General features: G+C 49.3%; 2 protein-coding genes across 5 annotated transcripts; both read right to left on the minus strand.

The window, feature by feature from the left end:
• Positions 1-353: 353 nt before the first annotated feature.
• Slbp (stem-loop binding protein) lies at positions 354-14,535 on the minus strand. Of its 4 annotated transcripts, none has more exons than XM_005408703.2 (8): positions 13,164-14,535; positions 12,877-12,981; positions 9,509-9,613; positions 8,732-8,791; positions 8,154-8,291; positions 7,076-7,225; positions 4,446-4,527; positions 354-1,277 (listed from the first exon to the last, which is right to left on the minus strand). In XM_005408703.2, the coding sequence occupies exons 1-8, from the start codon at positions 13,190-13,192 to the stop codon at positions 1,161-1,163; spliced, it is 786 nt and encodes a 261-aa protein (XP_005408760.1). In that variant the 5' UTR covers positions 13,193-14,535; the 3' UTR covers positions 354-1,160. The 4 variants fall into 4 exon arrangements, with proteins under 4 accessions (XP_005408760.1, XP_013362273.1, XP_013362275.1 ...); XM_013506819.1 differs by having other exon boundaries at positions 13,155-14,535; XM_013506821.1 differs by lacking the exon at positions 12,877-12,981.
• Positions 14,536-14,627: 92 nt separating this feature from the next.
• On the minus strand, positions 14,628-18,783 carry Tmem129 (transmembrane protein 129, E3 ubiquitin protein ligase). The gene is made up of 4 exons (XM_013506818.1): positions 18,447-18,783; positions 16,539-17,013; positions 16,099-16,258; positions 14,628-16,019 (listed from the first exon to the last, which is right to left on the minus strand). The coding sequence occupies exons 1-4, from the start codon at positions 18,649-18,651 to the stop codon at positions 15,771-15,773; spliced, it is 1,089 nt and encodes a 362-aa protein (XP_013362272.1). The 5' UTR covers positions 18,652-18,783; the 3' UTR covers positions 14,628-15,770.
• Between the last annotated feature and the right edge of the window lie 48 nt (positions 18,784-18,831).

Genomic DNA, 18,831 nt, shown 5'->3' on the forward strand with positions numbered 1-18,831 from the left:
TCTGCCTCACTTCTGAGGGAGTGTCCTACAGCATGTGACCATGGGTTTGGGCTGACAGTCATGTCTGGGTCAGGGCTGCCAGGGTCCAGCCAGGGGAAGAATGCTCTCAGAACCCAGGTTGCCAGGCACATGTTGACATGGCACATTTTGCACTGACACATGGCCAGAATTGCCCATCAGAGAGCCACACCTGTCACCAGATAGGCCTGGCAGGGACTTAAGGCCCGTGGTGGGGGATGGCGGCACTCTGCTGCCACTTCCCAGCAGTGGCTCCATCCTCTCACCAGGTGAGCACCACAAGTCAAGGAGACAAGAGCACTGTACTGGGGCAATAAGCCAACCTGGCACAGTTATCAATCAGTTAAAGAAGGTTCCTTTTTTTATTTTTGCAGTATTATTTCATACAAAAGCAATAGAAACACAACAGTCTTAAGTTTACAATTGAATATCTGAACACAGAATCTGTACATGTTATCATTTACAGCAATTTTACACGGTAAATTAAATGACTGTTAAAAAAAAAGTTCTTTCTAAATCTGCATTCCCTTAACTCTCAGGTACTATAGGTTAAGATCCTAACTAGGGCTATTTACAAGTACCAAATTAAAACTGTATAACTTATAAAAACCTGTTAACAGTCCAGTTTACAATCTTTGACTTTCAGAGTTTTATATGAGAAACAAAACTTAGTTTGACATACTGATAAAAGACCAGAAATTAAGTTTTCAAAAAGTCACCCGAGACTTCTGCCTCTGAGAACACTGTCAGATACCTGTAGAGAAAGCTAATTCCCATGAATTGGTCCCATGAATCCAGTCCGATCACAACCCAGGCATATCTGACTGTGGATTCATGGACAAGCAGTAACTGACAAAGCACACTCGTCAGTTACAGCAAGGAGCTTGGTGGGCATTAACCAACTAAAGTTTGTATCAAGATTGTTTCAGGTTCAATCTTCCACAGATTAAGGTCCATTTACATTTTAAAACATGCAGAACACACACTGTACAAATAAGGCAAGAATGACAACTCATCATGAGATAAGTGAATTATTAACAGAGACACCATCCAGGTAGAAGTGCATACCACATGCGTTTGCCTCGCTGGCCCTCCCAGGGCCAAGTGGAGGCAACTTTCTCTCAGTGGCCACCAGGTGGCAGTTAGCTCATGGCCGAGAAGTCTCTCAGGGGTTCAGTCAAACAAGCTTCCAAATCAAATTCATCTTCCACTTGGCAATCCATGTGTCTAACTTTGGTGGGCGTGCCAGAGTACACATCCTACAAGACAAAAGCACAGAGGTCACACCGACATCAGTGACCCTAAGCACAAGCAGGCTTTTCACCAGTGGCACAAGAGCATGAGTGACAGTGAGGGCCACAGGACTGCAAGACACTCTCAAAAGAATTCAAAATATTAGCTAATAAGCTCCTGAATGATGGACATCAAACTTTATTTAAATGAAAGCTTCAAATTCCTACACACTAAACTACCTGCTCACTCCCACTGCAAATCCCAAGCTAAGCAACCCCTTAGCATCTGGGCCACAGCTGCCTCCATGACAAGGAGCTACCATGACAACCCAGCACCAGCTATCACCCCACTGTGACCTGGGAAGAATCTGCCCCACTGGCTGAGTGCCCAGCCAGCAGCTGTGGAGCTGCACTCACCCCTAGGCCAACAGTACAACTGTTACTGACGATGGCCCCTTCCCAAGCCCAGCTTATCCCGCACCCACAGCTTCTGGAATCCTGTAAAATTACACATGCCAATGCAGTGACCAATGCAGTTATGACTAGAATGGAGACTAATAATGATATTACAAGAGGATACGTACCATTGATATGGGAAAGAAAACCAACCCAATGCCATTTTGTGTTCTTGCGCCATTTTAAAGCTTAAGTTTGGCTAGGCATGATGGTGCATGCCTGTAATCCCAGCACTCGGGAGGCTGAGACAGGAGGATCATGGCGAGTTCAAGACCAGCCTGGGCTATAAAGTGAGCTCAAGGACAGCCTGAACTGCATAGGGAGACCGTCTCAAAAAGACAAAAAAAAAAGCTTAAGGTTCTGTTTCCTTAAATTTGTTTCTTGTAAATGTTGTCATGGTTACCTAACCCATACCACTCGATGCTCTGTCATAAGACTGCTTGTCCCCTATGTGAAATATCAAATACCTTTGTTCCTTTGTCACAAGCTAAGCCCATGCTTTGCAGTCTTCCTATAGCTGCACTAAATCATATCAGTACTACCCCCCGCATAGACCTGAAAGTAGAACTGTATAACTATTCTCCCCTCCGCCCTTCGGGGTTGGTGCTCAGTCATGTACTGGGTGCCCACCGCTGGCCCCTAATAAACCTGCTTGTCTCTGCATCCGGCCTCCACAGGTGACTCAAATAAGCACCTTTGCTGCTACACCATAAATGAAGACACCACAAGTATAGTTATACACATTCTTTTTTTTTTTGCTACTGGGAATTGAACTCAGGACCTCATACTTGCCAGGGCAGGTGTTATGCCTCTGAGCTATCTCCCTGGCCCCATGTATGCACATTCTGAAGGAGTAAAAAGGACCATAAAGGGCTAGACCAAACTGAAGGGTGGCCATCTTAGGGGAGGAAGTAACCACGTTTAAAATGATGTCTCCAGATTATCTTAATGAACACATTTTCCAACATACATCCCCTGCTGGCAACTGAACCCAGAGCCTGGGAAATGCTAGACAAGCACTCTCCCACTAAACTACATCCCAGCCCCTTGGCTATAAATTTAACATCAGCAATACACACACCCCATTACTGTATTCTTCCTCAAAAGTATTTAGTTTGACCTAAGCCTTAAGGAAATGACCCAACAACTCAAACGTGACATTCAGCTTAAAAAACCAGCCTAAACTCTTCAAAAAGATGAATCAAAGACATACAGAAAAGGCAGAGCCTCTTCTAGATTTTAAAGCAAATTAAAGAGCTAGTGTAATTTAAATGTGATATATGAAGTGTTAGATCAAAAGAGAAATGCTAAAAAGATTGGGTCAGGCATAGTGGAGATTGCCTGTAAGGCCAACCCTTGAGAGGCCAAGGCAGGAGAATCTGAAGTCCAAGGTCAACCTTGGCAACATGGAGAAACCCGGCCTGGGATGTAGCTCAGCGGCATAAACACCTGCCTGGCAAGCCTGAGGTCATGAGTTTGATTCCCGGTACCAGAAAAAAAAAAAAAAAAGAATCCAGAAACAACATGGAGAAACCCAGTCTCAAATGGACATGTAGCTCAAATGGTAGGAATGCCCCTGTGTTTAATCCCCAGTACCTCCCAAGTTGTATATATAGGCAGTTTACTAACAGGAGTACTTCACTGAGGTTCCATTTCCTGCATGCGATGATTACATTATGGTAAGCCCAAGAAAACATCCTTGATCTTAGAAGACCGAGTGGTAGTACTTAGCAGCCAAGCTCCACCACTATTTTTAAGAGGTTAAAGAGTACACACATATGGGAAGGTAACCAGACCATCGCAGGACAGTGCTTTTCTAGACACTTTCTCAGACCAGGTTTTCTCCTCCCCTCCGCACAAGCAGCCCTCAGAAGCTGCCTCAACCTCCCAACCTCTCCTCCCACCCTAGCCCCCTTCCCTTCACTTCCTGAAGGACGACTCAGCCCCTCCTAACCTGATGCTGCACATGGCGCATCCTTGTGTTTCAACTGGACACAGGGTTGCGCTTTTTAAATTATAAAAGCACCCCCCTTTGTAATAAATACCCTCAAAACTGGGCTCAGTTCACAATCTTTAAATATTCATCTACAGTTAAACTTCCTCTTTAAACTCATCTTAACAATTTCTCCACATTATTAAATAGTCTTCAAAAACATGATGAGGCACAGCTCCTAAGAGCAACACATCATTTCCCAGTTGTCACAACCAGACTCTCTGGTTGCAAATGGCCACTAAGTCAGGACAGGCACCAGGCTCCAAGAGGACAAAGCTGGAGGGGAGGAAAAGGCAACGCTGCCTTTGTATGCTCGAATGTGACAAAGGAACTTAACAGCTTACAATGAATCCTTAGGTTTTTAATCTTTCACCTGATTTTTTTATGTAAGATGTTGGGTTGGGGGACACGTAACTTTAAAAATCAGCGAATGCAGAGAAACAGTACAAAGCATCTCTTAGTGACATTCAGCAGGTGATGCTTACACTACAAAGTAACCAACACAAACAGCCTACAGTTGAGTGCCAGTGGCAACACACAGGTATGCACTGGACTCAAAAGAGAATGGCCTTTTACCATCAAAGAAAACAGACTGAATCAAAAGCCTAAGTTGAATCTGCCATTCCAATCATGAGAAATATGGTTAATGCTCCCTTTTCCATAATATCAGAATCCCAACTTCTCTCAGCACATACTGACAATTCACCTTTGATACCCAGGCTGAAAGAACCAAACAAAGCACTTACAGAGTTATCCTGTGAGCTCGCCTGGGACTCAGAACTGCTTTCTATGGATTCAGTTTCCATTTCCCCCAGGTCCACAGGGTGTCTGCAAAGAAACCCAACAGGTAGGTCAGTGTCTGGCTCACCAGAACAGCAAGCCTGGGTCACAGTGGCTCCTCAGCCCTGCATGCTTAGAGCAAATTCCACCTGCATCCTGCTGAGTGGTGTGCAGATACTCACCGTGCTCCCCAAGTTCCCCAAAAGCTCCACTTCCAATACCCCACCCTTTTTGCAGACTCAACCTCTCCCCAATACATTCAGCACAAAAAGCACAAAGACAGCAACTACAAATCAAAAATCTGCCTAACTCAAGCACATCAGCATCTACCATGCTCTCTCCTTTTCTTTTTTTTCTTTTTTTTTTTAATTTTAAAAATAAAAGGAAAACATTGCTCTCTCCTTTTCACTGTCCATGTCTGAGCAGTGACTGCAGTCCTCCTGGGGAGTTAGGACATGGCTACAACAGCTTCTTTCTCTTTGCTTCCCTTTGTCACTCCTCCCTCCCCGTCCCAATTCTTGGTCTCTTTCCCACTTGCAAAAGATCTACCTCCCTGTTTCCTATTATTTTCTATTTTGCCTTTTATTTATAATTTGGGTTTCTCATGTAAGAGCAACCATGCAATATTTAAGCTTGTGTGTCTGATTTAACATTACTGTCAAGGTGCATTCATTTTCCTACTAATGGAATTTATCCTTTATTGCAGAGTAGTACTCCACTGTGCATAAATAGCACATTTTCTGGATCCGTGTGCTGATAGATGTAAAGGTCACTTCCACGATTTATCTAGTAGGAATTGAGCTGCTATAAACATGAGTATGCGTGTATCACTAACGTCTTTAACTCTTTCTGAAGTTACTTAGGGAATACTGGGTTGAATGGAATTTCAATTTTCAGTATTTTTTTTTTTTTTAAGGAATCTCCACACTGATTTGCACAGTGGCTGTACTAGTTTACAGTCCCACCAACAATGTAGAAGGATTCCTCCCTCCTCCACAGCTTCAGTGGCACTTGTTATTATTTAGCTATTGTTTCTAGAGGGCACTGGAATCTGTGCTAAGTTTTAAGGTGTTTGCAGGAAAAAAAAAAGATTACTGGGGCACAGGCCAGTTCCACTGGCAAAGTAGCTACAACATTAACCAACCTTGAGATTAGCATCAGTACTGATTAGAGGGCACACACCAAGTTCAACAGTGGTTGTTTCCAAGCACAAAAGAGCATTTCTCTAATGGCCAGAGACACTGAACATTTTTTCATGTACCTATTCAACATCTGTAACCCTGACATCATTTCATGTGCCCATTTTTTCATTAGGTCTTTATTTGGGGAGGTCTGATTTTGTTGAATTCTTAAAAATTCTAGACATTAGTCCTGTCTGAAGAGTAGGCTCTGCCATGCTCCAAGCCCTTGCGATCATTTATTCCCACCAACAATCACCCTTCCAAGTGGTTGCAGCTCAAGGGATGATCAGTGCCTTCTGCCTGCCAGCCAAACACTCAACCTCTGAGCTGGCCCTCTTTATTTAGGGCAGCATCTTCCGACCTTTCCCAGGCTGGCCTTAACTAAACTTGTGATCCTCCTGGCCTCAGCCTCTCCAGTACCAGGGACTCTATCTCGCCTCACTGATAAGTTCAAATTGTATGGGGAAAGCACTGCAAGAAACGATGATGTGTGATCACTAACTTTTCCAATTTCCCACTCATGAGAATGGGATGGTGGTGTCACACTGGGAAAAAGCTGTGGCATCTCTGAGGTAAGGTTTGCAAAGCCATATCAGAAATCATTTCAAGCTGGGTGTGGGGGTGCACGCCTATAATCCCAGCACTTTCGAAGCTGAGGCAGGAGGATCCCTGAGAGTTCAAGGCCAACCTGAGCTACAGAGCGAGACCCTGTCTCAAAAACACAAAATCATTTCAAACATGCCAGTTTGTTCTGAATTTCTCAGCATAAAGAAGACACTCAAATACCTGTGGGATGAATTTTCTGAGGAAGACAGAAGGTCAGGACCAGAGGAGAGCTGGCAAAATATCAAAAGGAGCAAGCGTAACACTATCCTTGCCACATTCTTGGTCAACAGATTCTGAACATGCAATGCAGCAAAAGCTCAGGTATGGAATATTTCCAACTAGGCACAAGTTTAAAAACCAACAAGAGGGGCTGGGGATTTAGCTCAATGGCACAGCGCCTGCCTGCCAAGCACAAGGTTGTGAGTTCAATTCCCGGTACCAGAAGAAAAACAAAAACACACACACAAAAAAAAAAAACCAACAAGAAAAAGATAAGAAGTCTCCCTCAATTAAAGCAAAACCCAGCTAGCTATGGTGACACACACCTGAGGCAGGATGATCACAAGTTCAAAGCTAGCCTGGGCAACTTAGACCTTGACTTGAAAAACAATTTAGAAAGAGCAATGGCACACGTCAGTGGTAGGTAAAGCACTAGCCTAGCAAGTGGGAGATTATACATCCAACCCCCAGTACCACACACACTCACAAACCAAATAAAGCCACCATATAGTCCTGGTGATAATCACAACACACAACTGTCTCGGCCCATGTCAAGCAGAGAAACTGAGGGAAAAAAACATAAGACATACATTTCTTGCAAATCACATCCTTCCTCAGCTGGAGGGTCCCAAAAATGCAGTGCCACCTTCCAGAGCTTGATCTGCTGATCCCAGGACCGCCGACTATACTTCTTAAATTTGTTGGGGGTCTTTGGGTGGATGCCAGGTTGTCGAAGGTGTCTGCAAGAGAAAGATTACCCTAGCACAGGCCACTCACATCTGTAGTCGCTATATGGTTAAGCAAGCCCTGAGATTAACATGTAACAAGTTAAGAGATCAACTGAGATTCTACAAGTAAGCGAAATAAAATATAACAAAAGTACACTTGGTGGTAGACACCTATAACACCACTACTGAGGAGGCTGAAGTAGGAAGACTGCATCAAGTTCAAGGCCAAGCTGGGCCACAAAGCACGACTATCTCAAAAAACAAAAACAAGAACAAAAACAGAAAACCACCAAGAAGAAAAGGGACACTATTTCTTTGTCTTACTATTCCTTGCAATTTGTATTCCTGAAAAATAAAATGGAATCTCAGTCCTGCCAAGAGGTTTACGAAAACTCAAGCTTTTTTAAATTTTTGCATCCTTTAGGGTCTGTATGCTGCTCAGAAAACAGTGAGATGCCAATTTTTTCTAATTTTTATAAGCTTTAACTTGAATTTCATTTTTTCCCATTGTGGACTTTAGTAATAACATTTATAAGGTTGCTATGCATCCTGACAATTAAATTCTACCTAACACTTGAAATTACAAAAATAATTTATTTCTCAGACAGGGTCTCACTATATAGTTCAGGCTTCCTTGAACTCATGGCAATCTTCCTGCCTCAGCCTCCCAAGTCCTGGGGTCACAGGCATGTGCCACCACACCAGGCTCAAAAATGATTACTTTCTAATCTTCATTCAAATGCCAATCTACTGATTTGCACACAAGCTCCTGGGATTCATTAAGGGCCCACAGTACATGGGTCTAATCCAATGGTGGTGAACCCAGAGCTCGAGTGCCACAGCAGGCTGTACCACTGAAACTTCTGAAGGGTTTGCCAGCACTGTACTTCCAATTTCAATGCTGGGGCTGATTCAGGCCATGCCAATGAGACAGAACTACCTGGGGACTTCTTTAATATAGCGATCATAGGCAATGGTGTTCTTTCCATAGTTGATCTGCTTCTGTCTTCTCATGAGGACACTTTCATCTGTTTCCACATCAGCAGGCATTGCATATGTAGACTCCTTTGAATCAGAACTGAAAAAAAGGAAAAATTAAAAGAACCTCAAAATTATGATCACCAAGAAAAATTAAGATCACCATGTAAACTGTGACAAGAAAATGCTCTTTCAACCTCTGGATCCCAATCCTATTAATCCCAGTACAGTCTACAATCTTTGTACATATGGGATTCTAGTACACAGTAAATACAATAATTTCAAATCAGTGAAGAACAGATTAACCAGCAAACACTATTAGAACAATCAGCATTTCTCGGTTCCAATTTTTTTCCATTCACAAATTACAAAGAAATGTTTAGTCGGACATGGTGGTGCACACATGTAATCCCAGCACTCAGGAGGCTGAGTCAGGAGGATCGACATGTGTTCAAGGCCAGCCTGGACTACATAGTGAGCTGCAAGCCAGCAACTCCACAGCAACACCCTATCTCAAAAAAAAGTTTATGCAACACATACCTTCCTGATGAAGATTTTCTTTCTCTTCCAAAGTCATTTATGAGTAGTTTTCTTTTATACCTGAGAACAATATTGCCAGTTTTACAAAGGTATGAAAAATAGTAACTATTAACACATCTAGAGCTAACAGCTACCAGGAATAAAACCTTCCTAAGCAATGGGGATTGGGCTAAGAGTGCATTATTTATTTTTATTACTTTTTTGGGACTTGGATTGAACCCAGGAATGCTCTACCAATGAATTACATCTCCCAGTCCTCTTACTGAGACAGAGTCTCACTAAGCCGTCCAGAGGGCCCTGAGAATATGCATGTCTAACAAGTGCCCAAGATAGCCTGATACCACTGGTCTAAGGACCATATTTTTGAGAACCACTACTCTTGAGACTTATCTTGAATTAGATATGTAATTTAAAAAACCACACACACGGGCTTGTAATCCCAGCACTTGGGAGGCTGAGGCAGGAGGATCACCACAAGTTTGAGGCCAGTGTGGGCTACATAATGAGTTCAAGGCCAGCCTACACTACACAGACACTATCTTAAAAAGCCAAAAATAAAAATTAAAAAAATAAAAATAAAAGGCCAGGCATGGTGGCCCACACTTGCAATCCCAGCGCTAGGGAGGCTGAGGCAGGAGGATCATTAGTTCGAGACCAGTCTGGGCTACAAAGTGAGCTCAAGGCCAACTTCAATTGCATAGACCCTTCAGACCCTGTTTCAAAAAAAAAAAAAAAAAAAGAAAAGAAAAGAAATCCAAAGCAGTACAAACTGTGTACCTTGCAATTTCTTTGTTAACTCTGGTCCTCATTTCGTCTTCTTCAACTGCACTTGCCCAGTCTGAGCACCTAGGTCGGGGCTTATGGGTTTCAGGAGTGGTGAAGCTGAAATAAAATGGATAGTACCTCAGAACTGTGAAAGTACTTTCAGTTTCCTTTCCATAGGTCAGGGTATAGTCAGGCTGCTGGGCAGAATGCCAAAACACAGGCTTTGGAAGTCAATGCAAAGAGAATTTCTGCTCCAACTACTAGTTCAGTTTGGACAATTCTCTTCAAGTTTTTCTGGACATCATCAGACAACTTCTTCCCACCCACTGTGTGTAAGCTCTGGCTAAATCATAAGGACACAAGTCCACTGAGGAAGAGGCAGACAAGGTCTACCTTTTGGGTGCCTATGCTTCGGAACACACATCACAGTTAAAATGTATAAAGCCAGGCGTGGTGGTGCACACCTGTAATCCCAGTGCTCAGGAGGCTAAAGCAGGACTGTTGCAATTTCGAGGCCAGCCTGGGCTACAAATGAGCTCAAGTCAGCCTGATTGCATACCGAAGCCCTGTCTCAAAAAGGGAAAAAAAAAAAAAAGAAAAAGTATGTATATGTGTACACGTACATATACGTATATATACATCTATATACCTGAGTCATTGCTACTTAGATGGGACTGCACAGTAAAAGAGCAGTTACAGTGGGTTAATTTTATTTTTGTTCTTGCTTTTTTATTGTGCTGGGGATCGAACCCAAGGCATTGCACATGCAAGACAAGACTCCATCATTTAAAAAAAAAAAAGAGTCCACCATTGAGCCACATCCCCCACCCTGGGTTATAGCTAATTTAGGAACTCAATTTTATCTCCAAGTCCAGAAAACTGGCAATATGAAAACTCAAGGATAAGTGCCAAAAATTCTAGTTGTAACTACGCCCTGTTATTTATAGATTAAATATAGACTTACATTTCCTTTTTTCCTCCCCATTTTCCTATTGGCCTCTCTGGTGCACCAAAACTAGATACTAGCAGGCCATGGTACTGCACACCTACAACCCCAGCTACTTGAGAGGCTGAGGCAGGAGGATCACAAAGTTCGAGCCTGGCCTGGGAAACTTAGTGAGTCCCATCTCAAAATAATTTTAAAGGATGGGGATATAGTTCATGAATGAAGTATTTCCCTAGCATACATGAGACCCTAGGCTCACTCCCTAATACTGGAAAACACACAAATTTTTAATTACACACCAATTTCAACTACATAACAAAAAAAATGCAATCTCACATATTCTAGCTACCATGTTTAAAATTTTGAACATTCAATTTAAATAACAAGTGGACCTTTTAATGCATCATTTCTTATAATCATACTGCAGAAAAACACTTAAATTGAATTTTTAAAGGTAAATTTCCAGATTTTAAAAATGGAAATCCTCTAATTCTGGAATCTCTGTAACCTCTGGAAATCCTATGGTCCTCTGAGATGCTGAGGCAGGAGGATCTCAAGTTCAGTCCCAGCATGTGCAACTTACAACCCTGTCTCAAAACAAACGTATGTACATATATAAAAATTGTTGGAAAGGTCTGAAATCAAATTCGGCAACTAATTGAAAGTTAAACAGACTTAATAATTCTGTCACAGAGTGGAATCAAATGGAGGTTTGCCCAGCGCTGGATTGGGCTCCATCATCCCCACTAGCACATGAAGGAAGAACAGGCCTCAATTCCCAGCCAGGACAGATATCTGAGCTACAAGAACAATATTTTTTTCTTTTTCCCAGTACCGGGAATCGAACTCACAACTTTGTGCTGCCAGACAGGCACCGTGCCACTGAGCTAAATACCCAGCTCCTACAAGAACAATTTAAAGAGTGTGTATACCACAGTACCTTTTGTGAAGCTAAAGTCCATTTCTCAAATTAGGCAAATTATATTCACAGTCCACCCTATGTGACAACCCCGCTTTCACAGAGTTAACTTCTTTCCACAGGACTACTTCCCCTCCACCATCACATCCAGCATAGAGATGCTGATGTTGTACTTGTTGGGTGCCTACAAGGCAGCTCTACAGAGCACACAGCAAGTGAGGAGGCCAAGAACAGATGCTTACTCTTTCCTGCTGTTTTCGAGAAAGGAGGAGGAGGTATGACCCACTTGTGAACTACAGGGCTCTGGTTCAAATACCAATACCTTTAAGAAACTTGCTAAGAACATACATTTGATCTTCAGCTAAACGAGACTATTGGATCTTCAGCTAAAGGACACTAAGGAAGAGTTCAGAGGCTGATCTCCAAACTTTTGTTATTTAGTTTGGCCTTGAGCTTCTTGCCTCAGGCTCCAGAGTGGGGGGTGGGGGTGATTACAAATTTGTACCACCAACCTTCCACACAAGACCTGACTTAATTTGTACCTAGCCTAGGACTGCCCTAGCAGATGCCCTAGGCCCTCCTCTACATTCACTCAGTATCAAGTCTTTAAATACTGTAAATACTACTGGTGCGCGGTATGAACCTAACTAGGGACTCCCACTAACCTCTCCCACATGAAGTTTGTTGGGTTCCCACCCTCTCCAACTGGGAGAATGGGTTCTAATCACCACATGCCCAAAAACTTCTGGCGACTTTCCTCCAGCGTTATCCATCAGCAAGTCCTAGGTGACCTGCCCTCAAGTGTCCTGAACCACGCTCCCACCACTTTCGCTGCCCCATCTGGCCAAGTTACTATGTCCTTTCGAGTTTAACAGACACTACGTGTCCTTAGGCTCTATCAACTCTCAAGGAAACCAAACACGTTCCCAAACTAAGGGCCTGGCCACAAAGGATCGCTTCCTTCACCCTCGACCCCCGCTCACAAGCTCACCCGGAAACTCTCCCCTAAGCTGCGCACATCGCCAGCAGCTTCCTTCACACCCCAAGCCCCTCTCAATCACCCTCTACCTTCCTGTCCCACTCTCACCAGCTACCTTGTCCACCTCGCACCCCGACCTTCCGGGCACGCTAACCCAGAAGACGCTCACGAGGTAAACTCAGAGACAGAGGCGCTCACGCAGAGCCCCGGAGGCATCAGGAGGCGGCGACGTGCGAGCTCGAGCTCCGCCTAGCGTAACACCTCTGTGACTCGGACACAACGCACTTCTCGAAGACCCGCAGAGCTAAACAGACAACCAGGCGTGTGGGGGCTCTAACGGCGTCCCCTGGAAGCCCCCGGCGCTCTTCGCAACCCAACACATCGAACTGACCTGCGCCGGTTGAAACCAGTTTTGCTGCCACCTGTCCCCGGAAAGGCGCTCTCCAGGCCGGGAGCAGAGGCGGAAGACCCCGACTGGACCTCCTGACCGCGCCCGCGGACGCCCGCCCGGCCGCCCGCCCGGCCGCCCGCCTCACCTCTCAGGCCTGCAGTCGCCGCGGCGCTCGTCCTCCTCCGGCTTCCGGCGCCTCCCGTCGGCTCTGCGCTTACGCCCGAGGCTCCACCGCGCGGGGGATGGCGGGCTGCGGGGCGCGCGGTCGGTCGGGTCGGACTGGGCCGAGGACCCGCCCCTGCGCCCCCGCACCTCAGGACGCGTCCCCGCCCGTACCGCCTCCCCCGACCCGCGTACCTCAGGGACCACCCCCTTACGCCCGCACGGCCGCCCCGGCCTGCCCGCCGCGCACGGCCCGCTCACCTGGCGTACCCGGGCGGGCTTCGAGGCCGGCAGGCCATGGCGGAAGACTGAGGGATAGCGGCAGCGCGAAAGAAGACGTTCTCAGCGCCGACGCGGCCGGTCTCACAGCAAGGCCCGCCCCCAACCGCCCTTAAGTGCGCCAGGCCCCGCCCCTCGACTCTCCCGCGCGCCGGATCCGGGCGAGACCACTAGGCCCGCACCGGCGGGGGGCAAGCCTGCTCAGGTGAACATGCCTCGCGGGAGGACGGAGCTTGGACAGAGGCCCAGAGACCGTACAGAACCGCAAAACCTCGCCGCCGGAGGCTGCCCCCAGGTAAGCGGGACGACGGCGCCAGCTTCGCTGAGGAAAGCCAGAGGAACTACCGGCCCCCGCAGGCTTGCAGGCGGCCAGCGCCGCGGATGTCCGAGCACTGATTGGTCACGTCTTCGCGGGCGGAGGGGTATTGGCGGGAGATTCGGCCGCGCGCGCCACGGACGCCCGGGAAGGGCGGGACAACCGGCCCTTCTATTGGTTCACCTGAGCGGGCGTGCCCATAATTGGTCCGCCCATGGTAGGCGCGCCTTAATTATCCCGGGCACGGGGGCGGGTCTCCGCGCCCACTGGACTCCGGAAGGCGAGGTCTGCGGGCTGTGATTGGCTTCGCCCACGCAGCGGCGTCCACGGTCTGTGTCGCTTTTTTGGATTGTTTCGTTTTCCTCGTACTGACCTTGAACCCACGGCTTTTTCGCTGAGCTTAATCCCCAGCTTTTTTTGAGCCAGGGTACCGTTGAACTGCCCAAATTGGGCTCAAATTAGGGACCGTCCTGCTTCTGCCGAGACCCTGGGATTGTAGGCGGTCACCACCACCACGCCCGGCTGGTCAGTCGCTTTAAATCATTAAAAGCTTTGGAGTAATCTCTGAGGCAGCCAAAAAATGACCAGTACACTGGTGTCCGCAGTCGCACACTGCCACCACTGATCTGCCCCGAGCCCGGTCCTGACGCTCACGGACTCAGTACTCACGGCTTAGGGACTCGGTTCACGCGATGCCTGAAACTGATTGAATCCCAGGGTTGGAACCCCGGACTACCATGAGTCTTGCCTTCTGCCAGTGGCCACAGGCCGGCACCAACTCCTGCAGGGAGTACTGCGGGTTTCGGGCCCGGGCTGGACCCGGTATGAAAGGACAAGGCTGAGGCTGTCACAGCCAGAGCAGCAGTGGGGCCCAGGTCAAGGAGCCTGCGCCCTGGGCGTGAGGGCTGGGCTTTGGCACTTGCTGTCCTCGGGTCAACCTGGGTGCATCCCCTGCCCACTTCCAGCTCCACAAGGCATCCCACCGAGGGCCTTCCCCGGCACAGCGTGTTCCCACCTGCTTTCCCTCTGGACAAAACGCTGTCACACCATTGTTCCTAACCCATCTTTCCCAGTACCCCCAACAACTGCCCCAAATGTTGCAAAGGCTTTAATGTCAGGTGAAGCAAAAACTACAGCACTTAGTAGTAATCTTTTATTAAGTATTGTATTATTTAGCTACATTTTTATTTACAAAACTAATTTAACTTACGGTAACTCTAACCCCGATCCACCCAGCCCCTCCTAGGCAGTCCCCAAAACTCTGCTGACTCCAGAGCGCCCGCAGCATTCCCACCCCATAGAACTGCCGTTGCTCTGCTCTGAGCTCACCTAGGGCCAAGTGCAGCTAGGAGTCAGGCAGGCTGGGTTCACCTGACCTGAAGCAAAGTCGGGCTTTCGGTCGGAGCCACAGTGTGAGTAGAACCTCCAGCAGCCGTACCTGTGTCAGAGCTGTGCCTGGCAATTTACCACCTGCACCATGTGGAGCTGGCAGTGTGCCTATCAGAGACTTGATCACTGGGTACATCCTCTCCTGAACTAGGCAGACCCAGGCTTGGGGCCTAGGCTCTCCACTGTCCCAGAAGAAATGGTTCTAGATGTTGCCTTGGCGCCCAAGGCCTTAGCCATGCAACACCCTCTCCCCTCCACCCTCCCCCTGCCCTGGGGTAGGTGTCTGAGGCTTTGGCCTTCTGCAGTCTGTGGGAGCAGGAAAAGGCACCAAGAGCACAGTGAGGACCTCCAGGCACTGGGTGGGTCCCATGAAGTTTCGAGAACCACCTGGCCTGTCCCCAGGTTGCCACACCTGCTTCCTGATCCAGGAGTGGCCCCTTAATTTCCTGCAGCTGCTAGGAAGCCTTGGGCTGGGCCAGCACACAAGAGTGGCACCCCATTCTCCCCTCTACTGCCAGGCTCCACCCTACGTCCTCCCAGCAGTCTCTGTGTGCCAGTAAGTAGCCAGGCTGAGACATGGCTGGAGAGCAGGCTGGGTCAGATGTGAGTCCTGCTTATAACTGGGAGCAGGTATGCTTCATAAAGTTAAGGCAGCGTGACCAGGTGAAGGCCATTTGGTCAGACCCAGGGTCTTGGGCCCTGGAGAGCTCAATGTGGAGCACCTGCCCCACCCAAAGGCAAAAGGTGCTGAATGCCCTGGAAAGAGGGATGCAGATGATGTGCTTGGCATTGAGCCTTTGGCAGGAGCCCAGGGCACTAACTGCTCCTGGAAGCAGCTGGCTGGGGACGCCAGGCTCAGACCCCAGAGGCCCCACCAACACCCACGGTGACATTCAACGCACAGTGCACACATCCAGGATGCAGAAGCGCGCCCGGCAGGTGGGACAGGGCACACGGCTGGCCAGCCAGGTGTCAGGACGCTGGGGGTCCTGGCGGCTGGCAAACCACTTGCCCATGCAGGTGAGACACCACATGGGGCGGCAGTAGCACTGCTGGCACTCCCCTGCAGCTGGCTCCTGGCAGGTCTTCACCAGCTTCACACTGGCTCGAGTCTGCATGCAGCCAATGCAGGGCTCCAGCTCCTGCAAGGGGCACAAGAGTCACAAGAGCCCAACAATATGGCCCCAGGGGAGCCCACCCCACCCCTCAGATCTGCCCCACCTGGCTGCTGGGCACTGAGTAAGCCGGGTTGACCTCCACCAGGGAGGCAAATGTCTCCAGGAACAGGTCTCCCAGGCTCTGGTGGATGACCACGTTTGCCGCACTACGGATGGGGGCCTGGAGCTTCTCACACAGCTCGCCGTACTCTGTGGAGCTCAGCCTGTGGGAGATATAGCCTATGGGCACTTGACCTGGGGCCCTGGGGAGGTGTCCACAGCAGTGACCAGCAAAGATGCCCACAGACCCCATGGTCACCCACCCTGAGGGACAGGAAGAGCTGGGAGCCAAGGTGACACCTAGCCCCAACCCCATGTCCTAGGAAGCTGCAGGGACAGCTCAAAGAGCAGGAGGGATGGCATGTGTGGAAGCTGAGGCAGTAGGGCCCCACGGGAGGGTGTCACACAGGCCCCAGAGAGGCATGAAGGCCACCAAGTGCTTACCGGATGTCGAAGGGCTGCACGGCAGGGCTGATGCTGGCCACATGAATGGTGAGCAGCTGCACAGGCAGGTTTGAGTCTGGCGAGAGCTCGTGCTGCCGAGATTCTGTCACAGTCAGGTGCACGTCCTGCTGCTGGGCCACATGCACACGGTATGTGGTCACCTTCATCACCCACGTGTCCGTCACAATTACACGAGCACCTGGTGCCCCAGTAGCAAACTTGTCAATACGCCGGAACTCAGTGTTGATGGAGGAGGCGACAGCCCGCCAGTCCGACTGCGGGAGGGCATAGAGGGCCAGGGTGCGGGCCAAAGGGTGGTGGGCCCACCGATCCCGGGACCAGTAGTAGATCAGCGTGCAGGCAGCAGAGGGGAGCATCACAGCCAGCACGAGGAAGAGCTGCCAGGCCTCTGAGGCCTGGCCAGGAGAGTACAGCTGCTTTTCTGAGGCTGCAAAGCACATGCCCACATAGTAACCTGCAAAGAAGAAGGCACCTCAGGGTGGGTCAGGGCTGCTAGGGGCCACACTCTCTGTAGTGACCATCTCTGAGTGGGGGAAGGAAAGGGCCACTTCCTCTTGTCATTTGCCCTGGGCCTCACCACCCCTGTACCTTTGCAGCAGGCCTGGCTCAGCCAGTGACCACAGCACTGGTACCATATGTTAGGGGAAAATATCTTCAATTTAAGTTTTATACAACGCATAAACATTGGGGAAAAAACATGAAAACCTAAAATTGTAAAATTGTAAAATAAAAGCACCTATAATGCACCCTTGCTGCTGTTTGGGGCTGGGAATTTAGCTCAGCGGCAAAGCGCCTGCCTGGCAAGCGCAAGGTTGTGAGTTCGATTCCTGGTACCAGAAGAAAAACAAAACAGACCTGCACCCTGGCCTGCTTCAGGGTCCTGTGGGCCAGTGCATATAAGGGACAACTTGAAAGTCAGTATGACCGATAGAGGTGAGGGACCACACCGGCAGGCTGCAGCTCACAAAATATGATAGGAAATGCTTGTTTCTGGCCAAATCACTACATATTAAGATAACTTGTCCTGCTGCAACAAGTAACGTGTCTATAAAACTTGCAAGTTTTCAAAACTCAAAAGCAGAAGATGGTGAGACACTGAGACAGTAAGACTGGCTCTGCTATCTTCTCTGGCATCCTGGTATGGCTTGTGCTCCCCAAGTTTGGGTTTCCCACTTGTGCAATGGGGAGCCCGTGGCAAGGCTGCCTCCACCCCATATCTGCCTCCAGGTCTGCAGTGTGCAGGCTGCTGCATCCTCACGCCAACACTTCCTATCTCATCTGTCCTCCTAGTCACAACCTTCTCTGTCTTCCAGAAGCCTCCCACCTGGCTCCCCACCTCTAGCTACAGCCATGTCCCAACACTGCCCTCAGTCCACCCTCCAACCAGCTCACAGACTCACCTCCCCGAGGCTCTCCTAGCGCCTGGGATACCACCAAGTACTGCCCTGGACAGCCCTGGCCTGGCACTGAGGCCTGTGTACCTGTCATCCCCAAACTCAACTGCCTATCTCACCTGCTCTCCTCCCAGGCCCCAGGGCAACGCTGCCCTCTCATCCCCACACAGACGGCATCACAGTGCATCCCTGGGTCGGTAAGGCTCAGGACTGGAGCCGCTGGTTTGGAGCATTTCTTTCCCTTGCAAAAAGCAATGACCCCAACACTCCTGCCCGCTCAACCTGGGCTTGCGTTAGGGTCACGCTCCCCCAGGTGGCCCGGCCGCCTTTCCCACCCACACTGATGGCTTCAGGGGCCCGTCCCAGCGGGGGAGCTGCCCGCAGCCCCCTCCTGGTGCCCCGGGGCCAGCGGCCAGCACTGCGCCTCAGTCACCCCCGGGTGTTGGACCGCGCCTGGCTCGGCGCCGACCCCGGGCCTACACTGGAGGCTCACCGAGCGGCAGCAGTGAGTGGCACAGCAGTGTGGCGGCCGTGCGGCGCAGGTGGTAGGGCACGAAGGCGGCGTCCTCGCTGCCCAGCCAGCCGGACAGCAGGTTCTGCACCGTGAGCCCGGCGGAGTGGAACTCGTTGGGCGTAAACACGAAGCATACGGCGAAGACCAGGTAGGCCAGCGTAAAAGTCATCTCCGGGCTGTCCATCGCGCCGCCGCCCCGAGAGCAGGTAAGAAACCGACACGTCCTGTTCTGGGAGGTCGGCAGGTTGTGGTCATTGCAGTCGCCGTTGCCTTTGGTACCCGCGTTGCCACCAGGCCTCCCGCGGGGCACCCTGGGAGACCGAGTCTGGCGAGCCTCCCGCGGGGCACGCTGGGAGACCGAGTC

Source organism: Chinchilla lanigera, unplaced genomic scaffold, assembly GCF_000276665.1.
Source record: "Chinchilla lanigera isolate Chin_1 unplaced genomic scaffold, ChiLan1.0 scaffold00113, whole genome shotgun sequence".
Classification (NCBI taxonomy): domain Eukaryota; kingdom Metazoa; phylum Chordata; class Mammalia; order Rodentia; family Chinchillidae; genus Chinchilla; species Chinchilla lanigera.

What these genes read in the sequence shown, in the direction of transcription:
- Slbp (XM_013506819.1), bottom strand. Translation starts at nt 13,192, where the DNA reads ATGGCCTGCCGGCCTCGAAGCCCGCCCGGGTACGCCAG. An exon ending in GGCGACTGCAGGCCTGAGAG is followed by an intron (nt 9,614 to 12,876) that starts GTGAGGCGGGCG and finishes ATTTTATTTCAG; the next exon opens with CTTCACCACTCCTGAAACCC. An exon ending in CGAGCTCACAGGATAACTCT is followed by an intron (nt 1,278 to 4,445) that starts GTAAGTGCTTTG and finishes TTTGTCTTGTAG; the next exon opens with GATGTGTACTCTGGCACGCC.
- Tmem129 (XM_013506818.1), bottom strand. Translation starts at nt 18,651, where the DNA reads ATGGACAGCCCGGAGATGACTTTTACGCTGGCCTACCTGGTCTTCGCC. An exon ending in CCACTCACTGCTGCCGCTCG is followed by an intron (nt 17,014 to 18,446) that starts GTGAGCCTCCAG and finishes TCTTCTTTGCAG; the next exon opens with GTTACTATGTGGGCATGTGC. An exon ending in ACTCAGTGCCCAGCAGCCAG is followed by an intron (nt 16,020 to 16,098) that starts GTGGGGCAGATC and finishes TGCCCCTTGCAG; the next exon opens with GAGCTGGAGCCCTGCATTGG.